The sequence below is a fragment of the Symphodus melops genome, assembly GCF_947650265.1.
Source record: "Symphodus melops genome assembly, chromosome: 20".
Taxonomy (NCBI): domain Eukaryota; kingdom Metazoa; phylum Chordata; class Actinopteri; order Labriformes; family Labridae; genus Symphodus; species Symphodus melops.
This window is the reverse complement of record NC_136710.1, coordinates 1604070-1626381: the sequence shown is the minus strand read 5'-3', so window position 1 is coordinate 1626381 and position 22312 is coordinate 1604070. Positions and strand designations below refer to the sequence as shown.

At 46.3% G+C, this 22312-nt stretch overlaps 1 protein-coding gene across 1 annotated transcript; it reads right to left on the bottom strand.

Annotated features, from left to right (window-relative positions):
• Positions 1-6: 6 nt before the first annotated feature.
• On the bottom strand, positions 7-21949 carry LOC306841937 (uncharacterized protein). Its single transcript, XM_079371965.1, has 28 exons — positions 20788-21949; positions 11407-14131; positions 9906-9967; positions 9658-9696; positions 9336-9521; positions 8923-9188; positions 8624-8835; positions 8259-8393; positions 8071-8169; positions 7942-7979; positions 7088-7848; positions 6863-6897; positions 6446-6598; positions 6198-6314; positions 5937-5975; positions 5699-5824; positions 5481-5607; positions 5288-5398; positions 5170-5201; positions 4792-5037; positions 4641-4703; positions 2412-4505; positions 2026-2116; positions 1753-1881; positions 1383-1625; positions 894-1010; positions 668-789; positions 7-551 (listed from the first exon to the last, which is right to left on the bottom strand). The coding sequence occupies exons 1-28, from the start codon at positions 20949-20951 to the stop codon at positions 495-497; spliced, it is 8589 nt and encodes a 2862-aa protein (XP_079228091.1). The 5' UTR covers positions 20952-21949; the 3' UTR covers positions 7-494.
• Positions 21950-22312: the final 363 nt, after the last annotated feature.

Genomic DNA, 22312 nt, shown 5'->3' with positions numbered 1-22312 from the left:
GGTCGAAGAAACTTAAAAGTTACACCTCTTTAATACGTTTTAATTTGCGAGTGTACATTTGATCTACTAGAACTCAAGGAATGACCTCAAAAACAAACATGACATTTTTTTACATAAAAGATAAACAATGTTTGTTTTTTTTTGTTTTTTTTTACACCTGTTCAGGAAACAGAAGAAATCTAATCTACATAAAAACTCTGCCGATGAAGCTCAAGGTTTTAATCGTGTTTATTATGTCACCGAGCGATTCAAGCGACAGATCATCCCTCAGATCAGGGGGCGTGTCCAGACGTGTTTTTTTCCTTTTATTTTTTTTTATGTGAGTCATGAAACTGATTTGACGGTACAGCTGCAAAACGTGCCGCTCAAACCGACGGCCTTCTTCTTCCACATGTTCGCTCAGACGTCACATATATGACTTTTTGGTGTCCTTGGTTTAGTTTAACCTTTCACACTTCCAAATAAATAAAAAAGAACAGTCACTTAAGTTTGGATTAATCAGACACGGAGCCACATCTCAGGGACGTCTTTTGAATCTTCTGGTAATAACTCTGTCAAGAGAAGAAACTAAGTAAGCAAAGGAGTGAGTTTCAGTGTGTGTGTGTGTGTGTGTGTGTGTGTGTGTGTGTGTGTGTGTGTGTGTGTGTGTGTGTGTGTGTGTGTGTACCTGCAGGTTGTCGTAGTGCTTCTGGCTGCTGCAGTGGATCTCTTTGGCCGTTTTCTCATTCAGGTAGAAAACTGAGCAGATGTTGCAGAAAAATCCTGATTTCGGGACGACGAACTCCTGACCTGGAGAGAGAGAGCGAGCGAGCGAGCGGAGTGAAAAATGTAGCCAGACATTTTCTCGTCTTGTGTTGCTTACTGATGAAGACGTTAAAGTGTGTGCGACTCACCCAGCGGGTTGTTGGGTTTGAACTCTGGCAGTTTGAAGTCGGCAGAGACGGAAGGAGACTGAGAGCGAGATCGCTTGGCTTCGGTCCCATGAAGCTCCCTCCTGCTTTTACTCACCACTACAGGAGAGAGAGAGAGAGAGAGAGAGAGAGAGAGAGAGAGAGAGAGAGAGAGGAAGAACCCTTCATGACTCTTAATCTAAAGACTGCAGCTCGTTTCTAAAAGATCCTCCTCATGTTCACCTCTCATGCTGTCTTCATTTCAGCATCCGTCTGAAATGGTTCGTTTTAGCTGCTGTCTCTTTAAGACCCCCCCCCCCCACTCTCTTCTGATTGGCCAACTTCCAGGAAGCGAGTATTGAATCATTATTTACAGCCCGTCATTTTTAAGTTAGATCCCCTTTCACGAGTGAAGAACGGCAGCTTATCAGAGACGCAGAACGAGCACCAAGGAAAGTTTCCACCCATCCATCTTTTGAGTTTTTCCCGTACCTTTAATGGCGGCCCTGCTCCTTTCTTCGTTCGCCGCCTCCTCGTGTTTCTCCGGCCCAGCAGAGGGGGTAACAGCTGCTTCAACCTTCGGCGTCTTCTGGACGTCCAATTCGCCACAGTCTGAAAGTCTGGCGGACTCTTTGTCCGACGGTGTGGAGGATGGCAGCTCATCAGCTCGTTCCTTTTCTTCTTCCTCTCTCTGGTCTTTGGGGCTCACCGTTTTTCCTCTGGCAGATTTCCTCACTGATGTCAGCAGAAGTAGAGAAACACATGTTAGCATGCGTTAGCGATAATCGTCTGTTCTTTGTGTCGCCGAGAGGTAAGAGCTCCGTGATCGGATCGACCACTTTGGTTCATCGTGCCACGTCACCTGGAGTCCGTCTGGCTCTCCTGCCTCGACCTCTTCTCTTGGATGTTACCACTTCCTGTTCCGGCTCTTCTTCTTCTTCCTCCTCCTCCTCTCCGACCTCGTCCACCGTCACAAAGTTTAAACTTTCATCTAAAACAGAAAAAGGGATTTTTATGAGAAAACTAATAAGCAGACGTCGGGAAAAGTTTCCTGACTGGGGAAATATTCCATAAGGCGAAACAACGACCCAAGAAAGCCTGAAAACCCGACTTCCTTGTGATTTGGATAGAGCACCTTTGTCTTCATTGCGTTTGCGCTTTGCAAGTCTGGAGGACTTCTCAGCTTGGGTTTCATCTGTTTGTTCTTCTTCACCAACGTCAGCTTCCTGCAAAGTCAAAATCAGACAGGAGATTTTTCGCGTCAGAGTTTGGAAGGGCTGATTTGTCTGCGATTCCGTCAGAAACGGTACGACAAATCCAAAATGGATTCAACCAATACCAAAGTACGTCTTATTGGGTCGATTCTTTCGGTGGTTACGGCATCAAATTGGTGCATTAAATGGTACGCTTGGTGATGAGACTTTTTGTATCGTATTTGAGGACAAGACAGAAACCGTATCTCAGACATTTCCCAGAGGACGAAGCGAAAACTTGCATGCTTTTTAAACTCTTGAACTCTACCTCTCGGTTCGAGGCGTCGTCAGATTTGTCCTCCTGGCTCTTGTTGGTCTCCAGGACATTTTGTCCGGCCTGTCCTCGAGTCACTTCCACAGCGTCTCCCTCCTTGATCTTCCCATCGCGGTCTTGATGGTCTTGCGCTCCGTCCTCCTCGACGTCATCCGGCCCCACCTCGTCAAGAGTGACCAGCTCCTGGGCATCCACCTCCTCTGTCCTTCCACCTCTCGTATCCCGGCTCCTCCCTTTTCCGTGTCCTCGCCCTCTGCTGCCGCTCCGGCTCCTCCTCTCCCTCGAGTTCCTTCCTTCCTCTTCCTTTGGAGACGGCTTCTCTTTTGCGGCGGCTTGGCGCTTCCTGAGTTCCTCTTCCTCCGCTGCGTCGTCGGGGTAATCCTCCTCCTCGTCGCTGACTTCGTCCAGGTTCACCATGGTGCTTGGCGTCTGTTGCGTCTCGGGGGACTTCTGATTGTCCTCTTTTTCCAGTTTGCCAGCATCACTCTGGGTTTTGAATGGGGACGGTTCCTCTGAAAGAGACGGAGCATCATTTCCCTCAACTCTCCGACGGGGAACTTCCTTCTCGACAACCAATTTTTCAGACGCTTCTGCAGCCGTGGAGCAAAGAGTGCCTTCTCTTTCAGCTTCCTCTCTCGGATCCTCTTCATCTTTTGTCCGAGTTCTTTCCTGACTTTCTGTATTGGAATCCTCCATCGCTGTGAGCTCTCCTTGAACTTGCTCGTCTTCAAGAGAATCTACGATCTGATACCTGGGTTCTTTCTCCTCCTCCTCGTCTTTGGTTGACGTACGAGATTCGCACTTCTGTCCTCGTTGGTCGGCGTGTCCAGAGAGAGTCTCTTTCCTTTCACTCGCAGACTGGTCTGACGGCGGCTGGTCATCGACTGACTCATCCTCCACGGAATCAACAATCTGATACGTGGCTTCTTCTTCGTCTTCGGCCCGTTTGTCAGACGCTCCTTTGCCAGTCGTCTTCGGTGTTGCACCTTCTTTTTTAGCAGTTCTGACCTGCTTTTTGGGACGTCCCCTCTTTCTTTTAACTTTTGTACTCGCCCCATTGTCTTTGATCACATCGTCGTCCACAGAGTCCAGTATTTCAAAGGTAGAAGCCTCCTCGCTGGCACTCTTCTTCGTTGGTGCACAACTGGCAGGGGTACGCGTACTTCTTGTCGGGGTTTCCTCTTTTTTGGTTTTCTCGATGGGTGCTTCGATCTTCGTTCTTCCCCTCCTTCCTCTGCTCGCTCTTGGAGCAGTGGTTGGTTCATCGTTGACCGTCTCGTCTTCCACAGAGTCTAAAATCTGGAACGCCCCCTCCTCGTCCCCGTCGGGATTATCAGAAGCGTCTTTGAGGTCTTTCCCCACAGTCTCCTCTTTCGTTCCTCTGGTACTTCTTCCGTCCTGGGCCACGTCTTGGTCGCCATCCCCCTTCGTCATTGCTGAGGTTTTTATTTCTGTCTCGGACGCTGCAGATTCTGCAGCGGCGCCCTCTGCTGACACCTTGTGGACGGACTTAGCCTCTGCACTCTTTGCGTCTTTAGCTTCCTCTCTACGTTTCTCTGGATGAGTCTCTAACGAGGCCTCCGGCGCTCCGGTAGATTTAGTCTCTCCTCGTGCGGCGGCTGATGAGCGGGTCCTTGAGGAGGATGTTCTCTCTGACGACTTGACGGGAGATTTTGTCTTGCTCTGTTGGGTTTTCTTATCAGGGCTGGACGAAGTTCCAGAGGAGGAGGACTTACCGGAACTCGTGGAGGATGAATGTTTGTTCGGGGATTTGCTGAACTCGGATGAGTTTTTAGACTTCTTCGGTGACTCGGAGGTCGAGTCCGAGGATTTACTTGATTTGGATGTGGAAGAAGAGGACGAGGTCTTGGAGTCTTTCGGAGACCTCGCTGAGCACCTTTGACCGCTCGAGCTCTGCCTCTCTCTGCTCTCTCTGGAGGAGCGCTTGGACGAGGAGGAGGGATGAGGCTCGGGGTTTGAGTCTTCAACTTCATCACCAACTTCATCAACAGTGACAAACTCGTCCATGTTCACATCCTCAAAGAGGTTTGCATCGGAAGAAACGGCAACTTTAAGATCCTCCTGACCCTGGATAAAGAACGAGGAAAGAGTCGATGACTGAAACAATGATAGAGGAAATTCAAAAGTTTAAAACTTTACAAGAATGAAAGTTCAAACGAGAGACAACAAACTTTGAAAGAAGACAAATCAAAGCTGTTTTACCATTTTTTCCGATTTGTCTTCAGCTTTGCATGTTTTCAAGCGTGTGGAGCTTCCACCCGGACCCTGAAGATAAAAAGGTTTTGGTCTGTCTGTGTATTTATTTCTTAACATCCACTGAATTCTTCTCTTAAGCTTGAACTCCAGGCCTCACCTCGTCTTTCTGCCTCGTCGACCTTTTGGCTGCCAGTTTGAGTCTGTGCTGACGCACCGCTGCAGCGAGTGCCTGTAAGGTTTCCGCGTCGATCTGAGGGAATTCTGCGAGCTCTTCTTCGGGCGTGGACGCCGTGGATGACGGATCGGGGCTGGGAGCAGCAGGGACGACGTCTCCGCTGCTGAGTGCAGAGGCAGAGGGGGCGTCGGGAGTCAGAGCCGTCGGCGGCTCCTCTTCCACCATCATCTACAAGAAGTCAAAATGTCGCTGGATGAATCCGCTTTATGAACGCTGCAGATACTTTTCAGGAAGTGGGTGTTATCTCGTGATTTTATTCTTCTTATTCATTTTTTAAGCCAATCATTTCATGAGACTTACCTGTGAGGGGCAGAGACTTTCTGTGAGGCCGTCTAAAAGAGACACAATGACAGTGAGATGTTAATATATGGGGATATTTATTAAAAGACAAACTGAAAGTCCTTCTGCGGTTTCTTACCTGTTCTCTCTTTGCACCGGAGCCGCTCTTCCGTCTCGCCCTCCCGGGTCAGAGGTGTTTCCTGTTTCTTCTTTCCGGCAGCGTCAGACTGAGCTGTGACCGACGCGGCTTCTGTGAGATTAGACCAGAATACTAAAGACCTGTATGTGAAGTGGCCAACAAGAACCATGAACCGGGTTGGTCACCATCTTACCTGTTTTTAAATAGCTGCATTTGTACGCGGTCATCTTGTGTACTTCGTTACCACGCTCTGGTTTAAACAGACTGTACCAGGCTGGAAACCGATCTGAATCTTGAACCGTCTTGAACTCTATAAACACCTGGAACACACACACACACACACACACACACGTTACTAACAGGACAGGAAGTCAGCGTCAGACTCTTGTCCGTGCACATTGTTTTAAACACCTTGTTGAGGAGAGGCATGAAGTTCTTGAAAGAACCAAAATCCCTCAAAGCATCCCGGAGCTCCTCGGTCTCCTCCAGCGAGATGTTCTTGATCAACACGGTTTTATCTCCTTCGCTCATCTCACCCTGAATCCCGAACAGGAAGTGAACAGCCAAAACAAAAAGAGGAAAGAGACGCTGATTTCCAGATTGTATCACAATGAATAATGCGACAATGGAGAAAAGTGTTTTTACTCACAGACGTCATCAGCTGCATCAGGGTGGAATATAAACCGAGCTACAAGACAAACATCGGAGTTAGCACACAAACAGTTGAATCCTTTCTTTATATTAACGCCGACCTGCTAAATTTACAGTTCTGGATTTTTCACCCTTTAATGTTTAGAATATATTCTGCAGTACCCATTTTAAACACTAGGGGTCAGAGTTACGTACTGCTCCTTTAAAAATATAGATTTACAAGACATTAAAACGTCAGCAGTGTCGAGTACATGCTCACCGGTTCGTTCATTTGGTTTCCGGTTAAGACTTTGATCAGGAGAGGCGCTCCATTTAAAACGACCGACGCTTTCAGGGCGTCACGTACGCTCTTCACCGTCGGCATCATGACGAAAGCCTGAAAAAAAAAAAAAAAAAAAAACAAGGGATAAGAAATGTCCCTTCATTTAGTCACTTTTGCTTTTCATGAAGTTAGATTTTAATCATCCTGACAGAGGGGAGCTGTTGGGATCATAAACCGAAGCCTACCACTCGAGCCTGAGGGAAAACAAAGATGCTGTCGTCCGTGTGTCGAAACCCGAAAGGAGCGAGCAGCTCGGCGACGTCGTCCTCCGTGTAGCAGCCGCGGTGAAACTCGGGGAGATCCGATACAAGCAGCTGCCTCTTACCCAGCTTTGAAAACTGTGAAGTAAAGCATTAAAATGAGGATTAGAGGGGAGACTCAAAAGTGTTCACGGCCACCAGTGAGCTCCACTTTCACTGCACCGACACACGAAGGGTTAACTCGTTGAAGCTGACAGGAAACTGAACATTTCATACAGCATGTTGCTCCATAAGGACATTTGTCAGTTTGCATATAATTTTTTTAACCATCTGAGGTCAAACAGTGATGAACATGTCGTGTGTTTGGAGTGAACTCATGAACACAGAAGGGAGGAGGCTTACTTTCAGGTTGAAGCAGCGCTTTACGTTGAAGCATCCTGTAAAAAGGGAAAGAATTATTAGGGGGTTGTGTAAAATGTCAAAAAAGATTAAGAAGATTTAAATCCCAAATTTGAAAGAAAGCTTCAATGATTTCCGATTCATCACATCCTGTTCTGTTTTTTTTTTTACTTTGTAGGAAACGGTTGTGTGACGATCACATGCAGATATTTAAAGAGGATTTTCTACCTATTTTCGTTGGATCGAGCAGCTGTTCCATCTTCTCCCCGACGGTCAGAGGGGTAACAGTCGCTGAAGAAGCAGGCTGCGGCTCGCTTGAAGGAGCTTCCCCGGCTGAGGCATCGTCAGACGCCTCGGTGGAAGCGGTTGGTGGTCGACTCTCCCCGGGTTTGTCTGCTGAACTCGTTTCTTCTCCTTTGACCACTTCTGCCGGATCTGAAACTTGACCTCCTGGTTCATCCGCATCGTCAGCTCTGTCGGCTGATCCTCCATTCTCGGGTTCAACAGTTGGCTCACGTGCTTTCTCGACATCCTCGGCGGTGTGTTTCGGCTCCTCCAAAGACTCTTGAACCTTCGTTTCAGGCTCTTTAGGCTCGGGCTTGTCCCCGTCAGACGGACGATCTGGAGCTGTGATTGGCTTCTCTGCCTCTTGTGCAGAGACACTTTCTTCTCCTGCGGGCGGCTTGTCCACCACAGTTTCTGCTTTAACCTCTGCAGCCTCTTTGGCTTTGTCTTTCAGCTCCACTGCAGCGTCTTTAACGGCGGGTTTGGACTTGTCGGATGCAGGTTTTCGCGGCTTGTTTCCAGGCGACTCTGACTTGGAATCCGAGGGTGTTTTCTGCTTCACCTCGACTGTTTTCGCGGCTCCATCCGCAGACGACGTTCCTGTTTTTGAAGTTTTTGCTGTCGGCTTGGTTGAAATGGTTTTGTCTTCTGAAATCGGCTTGTTTGCTTTTGGTGCAGCTTTAGGCGCGGTCGGTGCAGGTTTTCTTTAAGAAATAAAAAAAAAAAAATGGGGAACCATTAATTTCTTTTCACTCATTCCTCCATATCAGAAGAGATCTTCGTCAAACGTGTCTTACTTCGGAGGAGGGGTCTTCTCCTCCTGATCAGCAGGCTCCTGTGATCAAACAGATTCACATCTGAGATTAACAGAGTGCTAACACATGCTAACAGCCCCAGGGATCAAAGAAGGGAAACAAGCGGTATACCTTGTGTCTGAAAATAGAGAGAGGGATTCCATTGACGAGGAGAACCTTCTCGCTCTGCAGTTTCTTCGCGTCCTCCTCTTTCTCGTAAGTCACAATGCCCTTCGTGTAAACAAACAAACAAACACGCGTTTCATGGACCGAACACTTCGATGACTTAGAGGAATCAAATACCGACTCCTCACACGTACCTTCCTCTGGGCCCGAAACACGACGACAGACTTTGTTTTTCCAAACTGCTCCACGGCAGAGAGCAAGTTGCTGTGAGAGACATCGACACCAACGCCGAGTAGGGTCACCACGGTCGAAGGACTTTCTTCATCAGACTGAGAGCAGACAGAGAACGTGAGGTCAGGTTAACGAGTGCTGAACATGGTCGTCTACAGGCTGCCGCGGTGACCTCTTTGATGAACGACCGCGGTATAAAACAAGCTAACAGCGATAATACCGCACGAGTGAGCCACGCTGGATCACCGGAGGAATTCCTTAGAGTAACAGGAAGTAGAAAGACTCTTCTTGCGGTTCACACAGCTTAAGTCTTGGTGTAGGAACTTACCTCGGTCTTCTGCAGGTTGGGCTTTGCTTTGGAGGCGTTTGTTGCAGTGGAAGATGTTTTTCCTCCAGCGGACGAAGGAGAAGAGGAGCGTTTCCGTCCTTTACCGGAAGAAGAGGAGGAGGATTTTATCTTGGATAGTTCTGCCACTAAGGCAGGAGCAAGACTTTTAACCACGGCCTCCAGGTCATTCTGGTTTGACAGTGACTGGAAACCTAGAAGGACAGAGAAGACGACGACGGTCAGACTCACTTTGGACCCAGACTTTTTTTTATTTTTTATATTTCTTTTATTTGTCGAACCTGACGTCTCCAGGAGTTTCTTAGCCAGACTCTCTGCTTTACTTTTCTTCTCTTCTTCGGGGCACGAATCCGACTCTGACGAGGATCTCCTCTCGCGTTTGCTTCTAGGTATCGACGGTCTCCTGCCACTCCACCTCGAAGGCGACTGTCTCTCCCGGCTCCTCGAACGTGACCGATAGCGTGAGTGGAGGCGCCGATCATGCCGTGGAGAGCGAGACAGAGATCGTGAGGAAGAACGAGAGCGTGAACGAGACCGGGACCGGGACCTATTACGAGAGGGGACAAACTATTTCAAAAGGATGCCTGATCTAATGGGTTTGATGTTGTTGCAAAAGATCACGTTGCTCGATAATACAGTCCGGAGGGTGACAGGACTCTCTGGTTTCTGGTCCCAGAGTTTATGTGGGACAGACCTGCGTTGGTATCGTGAACGATGAGAGGATCCAGATCGACTACGTCGTTTATTCCTTCTGCCCTCAGAGCCACGGCGGCGGCGACGGGGGCTCTTTGACTTGGACCGGGAGCAAGTCTCTCGCCTGGTCCTCTCAGGTCTACGAGTCTGTGCAGAGGTGGAGGGCTTCGCATTTTTACCTGAAGTCCTGAAGATACCAAAAGAGACAAAAGCAAAGACCAGGGGTCATCAACACTGTGGAGGGGGTATTAAAATATACGAGTGACCAAACCAAATTTAAAAGCCAATGTGTGTAAGATCAGTATTGTGTGGAAGAACTTTACCTGGACCCGATGTAGTTCTCAGCATCCCAGTCAGGGTAACTTTGGGAAAGAGAATTCAAACAGTCAAAATCAGACAGTAGAAGGACACACTTTGTTGCAAGGGTAGCATTTTCTGCATTAAGCTAAGCGGTCATTAACTTCTGTACTCTAGAAGAGGCAGCGCTACAGTCAAAGATACACATTCTCTAACGTACTGCGAGAGACGTTTCTCAACGAGATCTTTTAAAAAGATAAAGAGTAAGACTGACCTTCTTCGAAATGTCTTGCAGCTGTCAAGGTGAAGGCTGGTGTTCTGATGAGTGATCCAATCCTTGTGGCCGAGGGGGAAAAAAAACACATTAAATCGTCTTTTTTGTGGTTCATCTACAGTTCGCGTTTTTATTCGATAAACTAGTCTGAATCAGATCCAAGAGACTTCAAAGTTCGTGTCCTGTTGGCGACACCCGCAATCACACGTGTGTTTTATTTTTCTACAAGTCACACTTTGTGTAGATATTTTATGACGCCTGTGTTAACATTTATCTGGCTTCTTTGAAGGGTCGGTGTACTGCTGCTAAGTGTTCGATAAAACGGGGGGAAATCACAGGAGATAGAACAACGCATCTTGGTGTAGGACAAAGAGAAGTGGCTCGCAGGAAAAAGTTTCATATGGACTCATTTTTGAAGATATGAGAAGTTAGGTAATTCATTCAAGCGTTACAAGACTTCATGAAAATAAATGGAACAAAGGACTGCCTTTAACACACAAAAAGAAAAATAAGAAGTTCCTCTTTGTTTCGGAGGATTGTTTGATGGCTGGTCTTGCTGTATGTGGCATCATTGGGTCCTAAGGTTCGTCAAGGTCAACTCTGCAGAGATCACTAAAGGTTGGATCAGGTCAAAAGCAGGAGCGGAGAGACATCTGGAGTGGAGACAGGAGGCGGCGGAATCTGGCGAGAGGACTTAGTTGGTTCGTCCTTTGACATGATGTTCTCGAAGTGAAGAAAATAATAAATGACAAGCAGAAGAAAAAATGTGATTGCTCACATAAAGTTTCTTGTAGCTTCAGGTTCATAAGTTTGAAGTTGTAAATGGAACGTCTTCTTGGACGAGGAAATAGTTAAAATAGATTTTAAAAAGGGGCCAGCGTCGCTTTGCAAAAGCAACTACTGTTAAAACAAATAAAATAAATCAAAACGACATCATGTTGTTGATTAACAAACCAAATTAAAAAAGGGGGAAATGGCCATCTTGTTCTGGTCTTCGTGTTCTTTGAAGTCGCAGATTGTCAGATCTTCTTGGCTGCCTGGTCCCATTTTCAATAACCGCCGAATATTGAAGTAACAACAATTTTGGTTGAATATGGATTAAAAGAAATCAGAATAATTAAATCAACAGCAAGCTCTGACTTACTTTGGGATCACATCAAAATCAATCAAGTAGTGGTAAGTATAGTTCAGACTGTTAAGAGACAAAACTATCAAACACTGCAGCATTGTGAACTGGCAAGTCTCAGTTCGACAAATGCAAAGGTAAGGTATCGTTATTTGTACCTGTAGGTAGATTTGGTAGCTAGCTGGTAGCGACTTAGCTTGCCTGCCTGCAGCTAGTTTCAAAGTAAAAGATACTACGCCTTCTGGAACAAGACACTGACTTGGAGTTAAGTGACCTGATCAAGTAACAAAGTGTCATGTGGTGAAAAGAGTAAGCATTGAGATCAACAACCTACATTTTAAAAATGAAAAGTGAACAGGAAAGTCTTCCACTCACCTGCATATCAGTACATGTTTTGTTACACAGAGAACAGGTATGCGGAAAGAGTCTTGGTGTAGTAGCCGCGTAGTCATTCATCATGGCTGTTGTCGGCTGATCCTTGGAGACTGCCACCTTGGTTGAAGACTGCGTGTTTGGAGTCAGCATCGCCAAGTGATTGTAGAGAACCAGGCCCGCAGGTGGCTGAGGATGAACTGGAGGAAGAACGAAGGAGCGAGAATTTCCAGGGATCCCAGGATGGAATGGAATAGGGGGTACTGATTGTGCAGCAGAAGACACTGGTGGCCACATTGTTTGTCCCGCCTGAGAGAAAGGTTGGATCTCCTTTTGTTTCTGCTGAACCCGTGGCTGCTGCGGCGACGGCTGCTGCTGCGGATGCTGTGGCGATGGCTGCTGCTGCGGATGCTGCTGCTGCTGCTGCTGCGACGGCTGCTGCTGCTGCGGATGCTGCTGCTGCTGCGACGGCTGCTGCTGCTGCGGATGCTGCTGCTGCGGATGCTGTGGCGATGGCTGCTGCTGCTGCTGCTGCGACGGCTGCTGCTGCTGCGGCGGCGGCTGCTGCTGCTGCGGCGGCCACAGATGCTGCGGCGGCTGCAGATGTTGTGGCTGCGTCTGCTTCTGTTGCACTTGCTGCAATTGGGACTGCCGAGTCTTCTTCTGCTCCTTCTGGCTCAACTGGACCTGTATCTGCGGCTGCTGCATTTGCTGCACTTGAGTCTGCTGACTTCGACTATGTTCCTCCCGCTGCTGCTTCTGGGTGTTCTGCACCTGCATATGCGTCCGCTGCCCTTGCTGGACTTGGGTCAGCTGACTCTGCTTCCGCTCCAGCTGCTCTTTTTGGCTCTTCTGCACCTGTATCTGCGCCTGCACCGGTTGCTGCTTCTTCTCTTTAACCTGTTGCCTTATAATATGTTCAACAACTACTGATCTTTTAGTTTTACTTGGATCCTTTGTACTAGCATCATCACTGCCCATGAGCACAGGGCCAGGTCTACTGGGATGTAGGCCATGGGACAGAGTGGATTTTGACTGGCGATCTACTTGTGGATGTTTCAAGGGAACAGGTTGGGAGTCCTCACACTTGAAATCTCTGTTGTCTGTATCTTTCTTTGGCAGAGGGAATGAGCTGAAGATATTCTGCATTGTCTGGTTTGGGTGGATCTGCAAACGTTTTGTTTGATCAGTGCTTTGAGAAGTTGCAGAACTCGATGCTGAACTACACGAGGAGCTGAGACTGGCAAAAGAACTCCCCTGCTCACGAGAAGAACCCATTGCACTTCCTTTCCAATCCACTGTATTTTTTTGCGGTGGCTCTAGATTGTATTTGCTGGCAGCGCAGTCCTTCGCCAACATACCACTTATCCTACCACTATCATCTCGGTCACTTTTTCTTCCAATCTCATTCACAGACACTGCTGTATATTTGCTAGTATGTCCATAGTCAATCACAGTGCTGGGCTTGGGAACGGCTCCAGAGGTTTTATGCTGATGCATCATTGTCTCCCCAGTTCTATTCAAACTGTAGCTGTCCACTCCACTCAAGGTTCTGGTAGAATGTGATTCAGGAAAGGTTTTAGACTGAACTGCTGCCGTTGATCTCTTGTCCTTCTCAAAGCGTATTTGGCGCAAGATGAACGGCAGGTTATCAGGTGTAATTTGGTCTTCGGGATAGGAGATGAGATGTTCCAAATCCTGCTTCTCGAGTCCAAAGTGGCAAAGGACTTTTGTTGCTATTTCAGATGTGTACTTTGGTGGATTGGACCCTGTAGAGGCTGCAGGTCTGTGTGAAACTTGATAGTCATATTCACTGAGCCCCTCGCGTTCTTTTTTAATGGAGTTATTAAACCCACCGTCATCGCTTCTTGGGTAGTTAGACAAATCAGGGGGCGTATAAAATTTGGAGTCTTCAGCAGCAGGTCTTTTGTAGTTTGATGAATAGTCAAAGGAGCTGCTGCCACTTTGACCATCCAAATTGTCTCTGGATCTTTGAGAGGCAGCGGTTGAGGACTTTGGGTAGGAGTCCATTCCTGTGCTCAAAAAAGGAAGATACTCATCCTTTTGTGAGCTGGAAAAGCGAGAGTCCTGGTCCACAGGGCGATCATTCGATTGTCCAAGAAGCCTGACCTTCTCTCTGGCTCTGCTGATGTGCATGTCTACAGAGCTAGCTATATCCTCATCCATAGCAGACCTGTTTTGTTCAGGCCTGTGATTTCTCGACAGAGACATCAACGGTGGTATTGTTGGCCTAGAGTTGTCAGTAACTCCAGAGGAAGCTCCAGGAGACCTTAGGCTGGAACTATGTCCAAGAAAGGAGGATGCCCCCCGAGAATCCCTTTCTGCCTGTGTATTCAAGAGTCCATACTGCCTCTGGGAGGAACTTTGGTTCCCAGAAGCATAGGGGTTATACAAGGGATTGGACATTGTGTTTGCAATCTTCAGAAGGTTGAGAAGATTGATGGCTGCCGCAGTTGGGCAAGGGGGCGTCGTAGATATGTAAGGAATAGATTTGTTGGAGTTGGCTGCAAAGGTTGCTCCCTGGCTGCCAAAAGCGAGAGAATTGTTTATCTGCGTCAGTGCTAGCTGGGCTTTCAGTTGAGCAAGCCGCAAGGAGGCGGCCTGTTGGCCAATCAGGAGTGAGCTCCCTGGGAGCCCTCCAAGCAGAGGGCGCGTCAAGGGCCCGGGAGTAGAACAAGGGGCACAACGCTCCGATAGCAATGCAAAGCTGAAAAGTTCAAAAAGAAAAGGAAGGGATTATTAAATGGGACATCATTCATGGACGGCAGGGATCCACCATCTGGATGGTCGGCTTTCAATGTTGGGGGCTTCCTGTTGGACACACTATCATTGCAACTCTTTCAAACTCAGGTCTTCCCTAGCAATACAAACAGGATAAGCAAAAGCAACAAAACATAGAGAGAAAAAAAAGCAGACTTAACTTGATACATCCTGAGCACAGACAAAACAAAACAAAGTCATTTTTTCACTTTTTATGCTATTTGGTAAAAATATGTGAGATTTGGCTTCAGAAACAAAAAGCACGTATGATTTAGCAGCTCAGTACAACAGACGTTTTTTCAGATTACCTTGTGTTAAGTGCCAAGTAATGAGTGACTCCTGGAAAGTATGCAATCTAAACCACAGTTTAAAGGGTTAAAGGCAAGGTGATGTGTGCAAAGACTGGCAACAACCCATGATTGACACTTTTCCCATTCTAAGTCTCCAACGCCAAGAAAATAAACTATTTAATTGAGCTATTCTGAACTAAATGATCACACACACGCTTGTTACATATATACTGTATATGGTGAGTGAGTATACAATAAAACAGAATTCTGCAATAAAAAATGGTGTTCCTTTCAAGTGCTCACTTTCAAGCATTGTGGATAAAGGTGCTGGTGAATGTGTTAATTGCTCAGACGTGTGCACTGAACTTGTTCCAGATCCATGATACAGACACAAAACAGACTTAAACCTTTCAGCCCCCTTTTAAGTTCAAGATGGATGATAATAGGACACAGCTGCTCTCTTTTGAAACGTTGATACTTCCACACGATGTACTGATACCAACACCAAAACAGTCCCCATTGTGACTATTCAGTATTATAACTTAGCCCTTTACACCTGAGGTCAGCATGTGGCCTGGGTGATTAGATCCCAAGTGGATCATTTTAAGAACAGGTATTATTAACACACCTATGACACAAAGAGCTCCACTCATTAAGACATACAGGCTGTGCAAATGTGGGATGACTTCTAATCACTCTTAGCCTTCTGATGATGATTTAGAAAGCAGCATTCCCTCAGTGCTCCATCTGCACCCCCCCCCCCCCCCCATCCCTCTAAAGCCCCCTCACTTACATGCACGAGCGCCGCTGCTCCAGAAGCAGACCTCAGCTCATCTCTTCATTGTGTACAAACTACGTCGTCTCATGTCTCATTCAGCGGTCAGTAAACTCTCAGTATAAACTATAAACGAGCTTTGAGTGTGAGCGAGAGCACGCAAGAGGTAGAGAACGAGCCGGGAGACAGGGAGGCGTGTGATTGGTTCATCAGATTGGTACCTCATGGCAGACATTGGTCGAAGTTTTTACAGACTTACAAACTGATACGGATGATGGATTTTCTTTGTTCCTTTTTCAGAGAACACGAGTTATTAATTTCTGTCAGGACCTAAAGAAAATTGCAACCAAAATCTTAAAAAAACAAGTGTGTGTGGAGAGAATGACCAACCCTGTCTTTAAATAGATCTGATGGGTTTGAAAATAAAATAAATATTGTTTTTGTTTGGTTTGTTCAGGGAGAAGTTGGATAAAATGGGATATTTTCGGTCATTTGATTGGGTGTCGCAGCACACACAGGCCTGCAGGATGAGGCAGGAAGGTCCACGTTACCAGAAAAAAACAAACAAGCACCAAAACTATTCCAAAGGTTTGTAAAAAGAAAAAAAAAGTTAAAAAGAAAAAAAAATACGTGAAAACGAACGCTTGCTGACCCAAACAGCTAAAATGGCAGAAACAGAAACAAACCGATCACAAACGGGCAGAAAATACGACTGTAGATAATCGATACGTCGATATGTCGCGTGCAAGATCAATGACATGTTTTTTATGCATACCTTTCGTTATTTGTGTACAGATCGCAACTTAGAAGCGTCCATAATGATCTTCGTTTCCTTTGCAGGCATGAATTCCTTTAACTGTACGGACAACTGTCGTCATTTCCGCCTTCAGCGTCCCGCCTTCAAAGTAAAAGCACGGCTGTCGTACGCAGATTCAACTCCGAAAGCTTTCGTCGATAAAAATCAAACGAAACGTGTTTCTTTTAAATTATGTTAAATTGTGTGTTTGAGGGATCCTGTTTTAAAACTACAACCGACTGGATTAAGTCTGCGTTTAAACTTTGTGTTTTTATTAGAAATGTCATTAAATGTGAGGGTTTATTCACGTTAAATCGAGTAAACAAAATAAAAAAGTATTCCAATGATCTAATTAGTGAAATTGTCGTTTCTAATCTATAAATTAAGAGAATTATAACAGAATTATAAACACAGCCAGAGATTAATATTTCAGGTAGCTCTAGTTGATACTTAGGTTTGTTTATTTTCCCTTTACAAGTGCAAATAATTACTGTTCAAATTCATTTATTTTTGTTATATTCTGATTTATGTTAGTCATGTGTCCTAAAAACGAGACTTGGAATCAGATTTTTTTAAATCCTGTCAGTCCTGCAGCGGTACATGTGGTCCACCACTAAGTGGCACTATACCGTAGAAATGTAATAAATACCATCCGGGCCCCCATCAGGACACAGACCAGCAGAGCTTTGAGTCGTTGATAATAAACAGATATTTACAGACTGTTGACTCGACACTTCATCTGGAGGTGACGATGAATATTTTCATTAAAGGATTATTCTCTGTTGGGTATTGCAGCAAATTTATAATGTATCCCCTTCATCACCTCCTCCCGGACCACGAGGCTTAACGCCTGACCACGACACAACAGCTGACTGGCTGCACTGAGAGTGTGTGTGTGTGTGTGTGTGTGTGTGTGTGTGTTCCTCTATGTGCATGTTAGAGGGTGTATTTCTATGTCTGGAAGAAGAAATCAAGCCAAAAAGTGATTGGTTTCATTTTCAGCTGTCAACACTACCCTTATGGAGGTTGGGTTGAGTGCACACACACACACACACACACACACACGGAGAAGAGCATGTGTATAGACATTGAGTGTCTAAGACATTTCCAAAATTGGTGGCAGGTTTCAAACTTCCTGCACAAAGTGAACAACAAACCGGCGAACACGTTTAAACAGATTCAGACAAACAGATGTCCATCTAACGTTGTAGCCCAACATTGTCCTCGATGTTTAAATTGGACGCTCTCCGTGCGACACGCGCTCAGTGGTTTCCTAAAACTCTCTCGCGTCCATTAACATGACATGAGGTCAGATCCCCGTTAATGATGTCAACGTTTCTGGCTCTGACGTAACCTGACCCCGGATCAGCGAGGCATGAGCCAGGGAGGATCGAGCAGGGAGGCCAAATCTCAAATTAGTATCTTGTCCTGGAGAGAAAAAAAACCACTCAGCTTCTATTTCCTCAACTCGGCGACACTGGGAATGTGTGCATGACTGAAGAACTTTGTGCACGCCCACCATGATGGCTGAGCAAGGTACTCATTCCATTAGCCAACCAGTATACCCACTAGTTTTACTTCTCGTCAGCACTGCATCGTCTCTTGTCCCTCCACATCCTCCGTTTTTTGGGGCTTTTTTTTGCACACGCAATTTCACAGAATCCTGTCACAGACTTGCAGCTTCGCACTGAGCTGCCTCTCCACCGTCTTCCCGTCCCCGAGGCAGGACCGCTTCGTCGACCCAGAAACTCTTTTTCACGACTGGATGAGCTGATGGAGTCAAACACAAAGCGACCTCGTCGTCTGGAAGAGCCAGCTCAGCGAGAGCAGCGGCGCTAACAGTTTTGGGTGTGTTTGATTTATAGCATGCAAAGTGTGTGGTGCAGGTATTTTCTACCTGGTTATAGAGCAACACAATCCCTGAACATTCAAGTCCACTCATTCAAAAGTCCACTTCAGTTGGCTAAGCTAAGCTAACTTCTCTGGATCATCTCCGACTTCACGAGTGGAATTATTAAAAACAGACCAACTGGAGGAAAGAAATGTGATGCTGCTCATCTTAGCCAGAGTTTTCTTAAACTCACCAAGGTCTTCCTGGTGGAAAATATATTTCAAAATAAAAGTTAAATAAATGAAGAGTTGACTTTCAACAGGTGAGGGAGAAAGTGACAGAAAAAGAGGGACCAAAAAAAAAAAAAACCCACAAGGGAGTGAACTTAAAGCCTGAGAGCGACGTGCAATAAAAAAGGAAAGCAGCAGCTGCACTTTTATAACACACACACACACACACACACACACACACACACACACACACAGCCTTTCAGTCATTTACGAGGTGCTTGGTCATATGGTCAGTGTGTAAGCTAAACGTGTGTGTGACTGAGACAACATTATTGCCGAGGCGACAGTCCAAGGTCGCTCTGTTTTAAGTTGAAGAAGCCGTTCGTCTGCACTCTGTTTTCTTAACGGGATCCTCCAGTCTCCACATCAGCTGAGAGTCCAGTTTAAAATTAAAACCTAACGATGATCTTTAGCCGGGACACGGGACAAATCCGTGAGCTTGTGGATGGGAAAGGCCAAAGAAATGTACGTTTCATTGGGTTGCTCAATCATAGACGACAGCATGAATATATCAAACTGAGAGAAGAAATGGTCGAAGAATACTGACGATCCGTCCGTGTGCCGGTAACTGGAGCTCAGATGACACAGCTCTGTGATAAAACCTGAGAATAGAGACAAGTTGGAGACGGAGGTAAAATCTGATTTACACTCTTGGTCTGTCTCACGTGAACACTGGTACACGCAGCTGTCTCAAATCCACAGCAACACAGAGCTCAGAGCGATTTGACACCAATCAGAGAAAGCATCCTCGACGCTTTGTACCACACACACACACCTTTCTTCTATCCACCTTACATTTCATGCCTCTCATTATAACGCCCCCCTCTCCTTCAGTCTTTTGGAGATTACTTCCCTTCTTTCTCTCGTCCCATCTAAAGCTCATAATGGTGTGAAGGCACGGGACGGAAATGCACAACCACGGTGTCTAAACTGTGCGGGGTAACTCGTGTTGTTGTTGAAGACAAATGTTCCTAACAGAATAATGAACAGTCAGGATTGGACTTTCTCTCCATATACACTTTTTCAGGTTTTGGTTTGAACTGTCTTTAGGTCCTGACAGAAATTAATAACTCGCACGCTCTGAAAAAAAGGGAACAAAGAAAATCCGTCATGACGGCCTTTGACGAAGTCGAGGTTCAGATTTCCGGAGTCCTGAGTAAAAGAAAACGTTAACCTGTCACACATGCCGCCGTTACATCTCACAGAATGTCTTTGATCCCGGACAAACATGGATGCCATGCATCGCTGGGGAAAAACTTTGAAAGCCTTGGATTTCCACCAATGAAGCCCCCCTGCGCAGACACCCATTACACTTAAACACGCAGTTGTCTTCTGGTTTTAGCTCGAGGGTCAGCGGGTCTCGCCAGGGTTAATACCAGAGATCTCTTTCACACTTGCTAATTGCGCCAAATGCACACATGGCCGTTCAAGAATGCGTTCGCTTTAAACTCACTGGGGATTCAGGACAAAGGCATTGTTGGATTTTAAGTGGCTGAAAGGCGTCTTTGTTTTGTTCTAATCTTAACTCTGATTTAATTTCACTCATATGATGATCAGAATTCGGAGTTTCTTTAGACACCTGATGCCACAACAGATGAAAAACAAAAACTCTTACTGGTGTTTTCGGACCAAACAGTTCCTGGGACTTTTTTTAAAAGGTATATTTTGGGCCTTTTATTGGAGGGATGGGACAGTGAGTGGATAGAGTCTGAATATAGGGAGAGAGCGAGAGTTGGCAACGACATGCGGGGGAAAGAACGAAGCCACAGGTGCGATCCAAACCTGGGCCGTAGCCTCCACACACGGGGTGCTCGCACTAACAATCACCATCCACTCGGTTTTCCTGTCTGCATTCACACCGCCATGACACCTGCTCGGAAGCAGGAGCTAAAAAAGGTTCCCTTAAACCTGGTTCTAGGAACTAAAAGAGTTCTATAGGCCTTTTCAAAGCGCACCAAGTTTTTCCACAATTCTTGGAACTGTTGGACCCTCCCCCCTTAATGATCCTGCACCGCAAGAACTATTAGGTACTTTTTAAGCTCCGGCGTCAGAGTAGGTACCATGGCAGTGTGAATACAGACCCTTGGGGTGTAGATCCCTGGGAACTCCTCAGTAGATGGGTCCTCTTTAAAAAAAAGTCAGCAGAACTGGTTGGTCTGAAAACAGCTATTGTTCCTGTGGTGGAGTCTCTAAAAAAGCTGAAGGTTTCAAGCAGTTCCTGGAGCTCATCCGGTACCCAACTAAACGGTACAAAGACAGTATGACCAATGAAAGTACTTCAATCTCCCCAAGAAAGATCCCATTGGTTGACCAAACCGACAGGTGAACTGCTCTATTCGATCCACTTCTTTGTGTTTTCTTCTTGGCATGCATTACTAAGTCATTGACCTCGCTCCCTCACTCTCACTGATTCTCCAGCGTTAGGATGGTGAATATTTCTCGGGGCGGGACAGGGAAAAGTTTCTCTTTATTAATTATCTTCATTTGTAAGCAAGCAAATCTGAGCCATTCACATCCTGATGTGTTTGGGATTAAAATGCATGAATAAAACCAAGTTGCTCTTGGTTGCATTAACTGTCGTATCACTCTTTGCAAGCAAAACAAAACAGATTGTTCCTTACCGGCGTGAAGGCTTGATGGTCTCGATTCTGTTTGTGTTGTCGTTGTTGGTTGTCGTTCCCACATCCAAGCTACGATCGCTCGTCTTGGTCTCTGACGTTTCTGGGTGACCTGCGTCCGCTGAGCCATGTTGCAGAGAAGCCTCCGCCTTTTTTTCCTCCAGCATGACCGAAAATACTCATACGTGCACAAACCCGTTCTCAACGTCTCGAAATCAATAAACACTTCTGCCTAAATGTCTAATGTCCAAATCCATAGAAAGATCCAACATTTCAGGAGTGAAAAAGAAACTCTTGCTCCTGCTAATTCACTTAAATAAAAAAGAAAAACTTCAAATTCAAAGAGACGTTTTATCCCAAAAAAATCCAGAAGAAATAATTCCAGAAATTAACATATACACCAACTGCAAAGAGAAATGAAGGTGATGGAACGTCTGTGGAGGAACAGGAGAATGACAGGATCAGAAAGTGAAGACAAACTGAGGCAGACGATGTTCCCAGCTCAAAAACTTCCCAAAGCCTTCCAGCGTTCCTGTTTCCCAGAAGTGAAGGTTGTCCCAAACCCTTTAAGAGAGACCCTCGTGGGATCAGAGCTGCGAGAGACTGAGCGGTAAATCAGGAGAAATGCTGCATGGGCGCTACACCCGTCCCTCTGAGCCAGCAGCTGGAGAGAGAGAGAGAGAGAGAGAGAGAGAGAGAGAGAGGAGGAAGAGCAAGCATGAAGCCTTGAGGGCAAGACAGGAAGGGAGACGACGACAGACTGGTTCCTGAAGAGGATATATTCCTACAAGGTTTTCAACAACTAAGCTAGTCCTAACTGGTTCAGTTCAGACTTCCATGAAAAGGATCTTCAGGGGCGTCGGATCGCCCCGTGGACCAACAGTCCCAGCAGGCCTTGGGTTTTAATCTGACCTTTTTGCTGTATTGTCATTCCACCACTCTCACTTTCCAGCACTTCCTGTCTGTCTGTCATCAGATGAACTCTCCAATCAAGTGAAGAGCAGCCGACGATAACTTCCACCGAGTGGCGGTGAGTAAAGCTTAAGCTGGAGTTTAGTCCTGAGGCCGACGATGATTGGTTGCAGGTGTGTGATGCCACGACCAGCAGGTGTTTGTGGATTGAATGGGCCACGCCCTCCAGAGACAAAATGCTGCATTCATGCACTCCTTGGATGGTTTCCCAGTCCGTTCTTCTGACCTCGGTGCAGTCACGTGATTTCAGTTGCAACAAGAACACGCGTGTGAATGTCTCCGTTTTATTTGTTATATCTGAATGAAAAAGTCGACGTGCGATACCTGAATTCACAAAAAGTTTGAAGATTTGTTTTTACATTTTGCCCCCCATGTCGGCAACGAAGGGGACGTCAAGTCGGGCACCAAATTCCAGAGTTGTTGTTCTGACTCGAGAAGGTGTTCACTCTTTTCCCGATGTGTTAAACGCCACGTGAAGCCACTAACAGACGAAGGAAAAGGAAGAGGAATCACACGGGGAACCAGGAAAAAGAAAACAGGATCACAGCCAGAGCCG

Bases quoted from the DNA above. Each gene is read 5' to 3' on its own strand.
- LOC306841937 (XM_079371965.1), bottom strand. From the start codon at position 20,951: ATGCTGGAGGAAAAAAAGGCGGAGGCTTCTCTGCAACATGGCTCAGCG. The intron at 8,394-8,623 runs GTAAGTTCCTAC...GTCTGCTCTCAG, and splicing joins CCAACCTGCAGAAGACCGAG to TCTGATGAAGAAAGTCCTTC. The intron at 1,882-2,025 runs GTGCTCTATCCA...TTTCTGTTTTAG, and splicing joins CAAACGCAATGAAGACAAAG to ATGAAAGTTTAAACTTTGTG.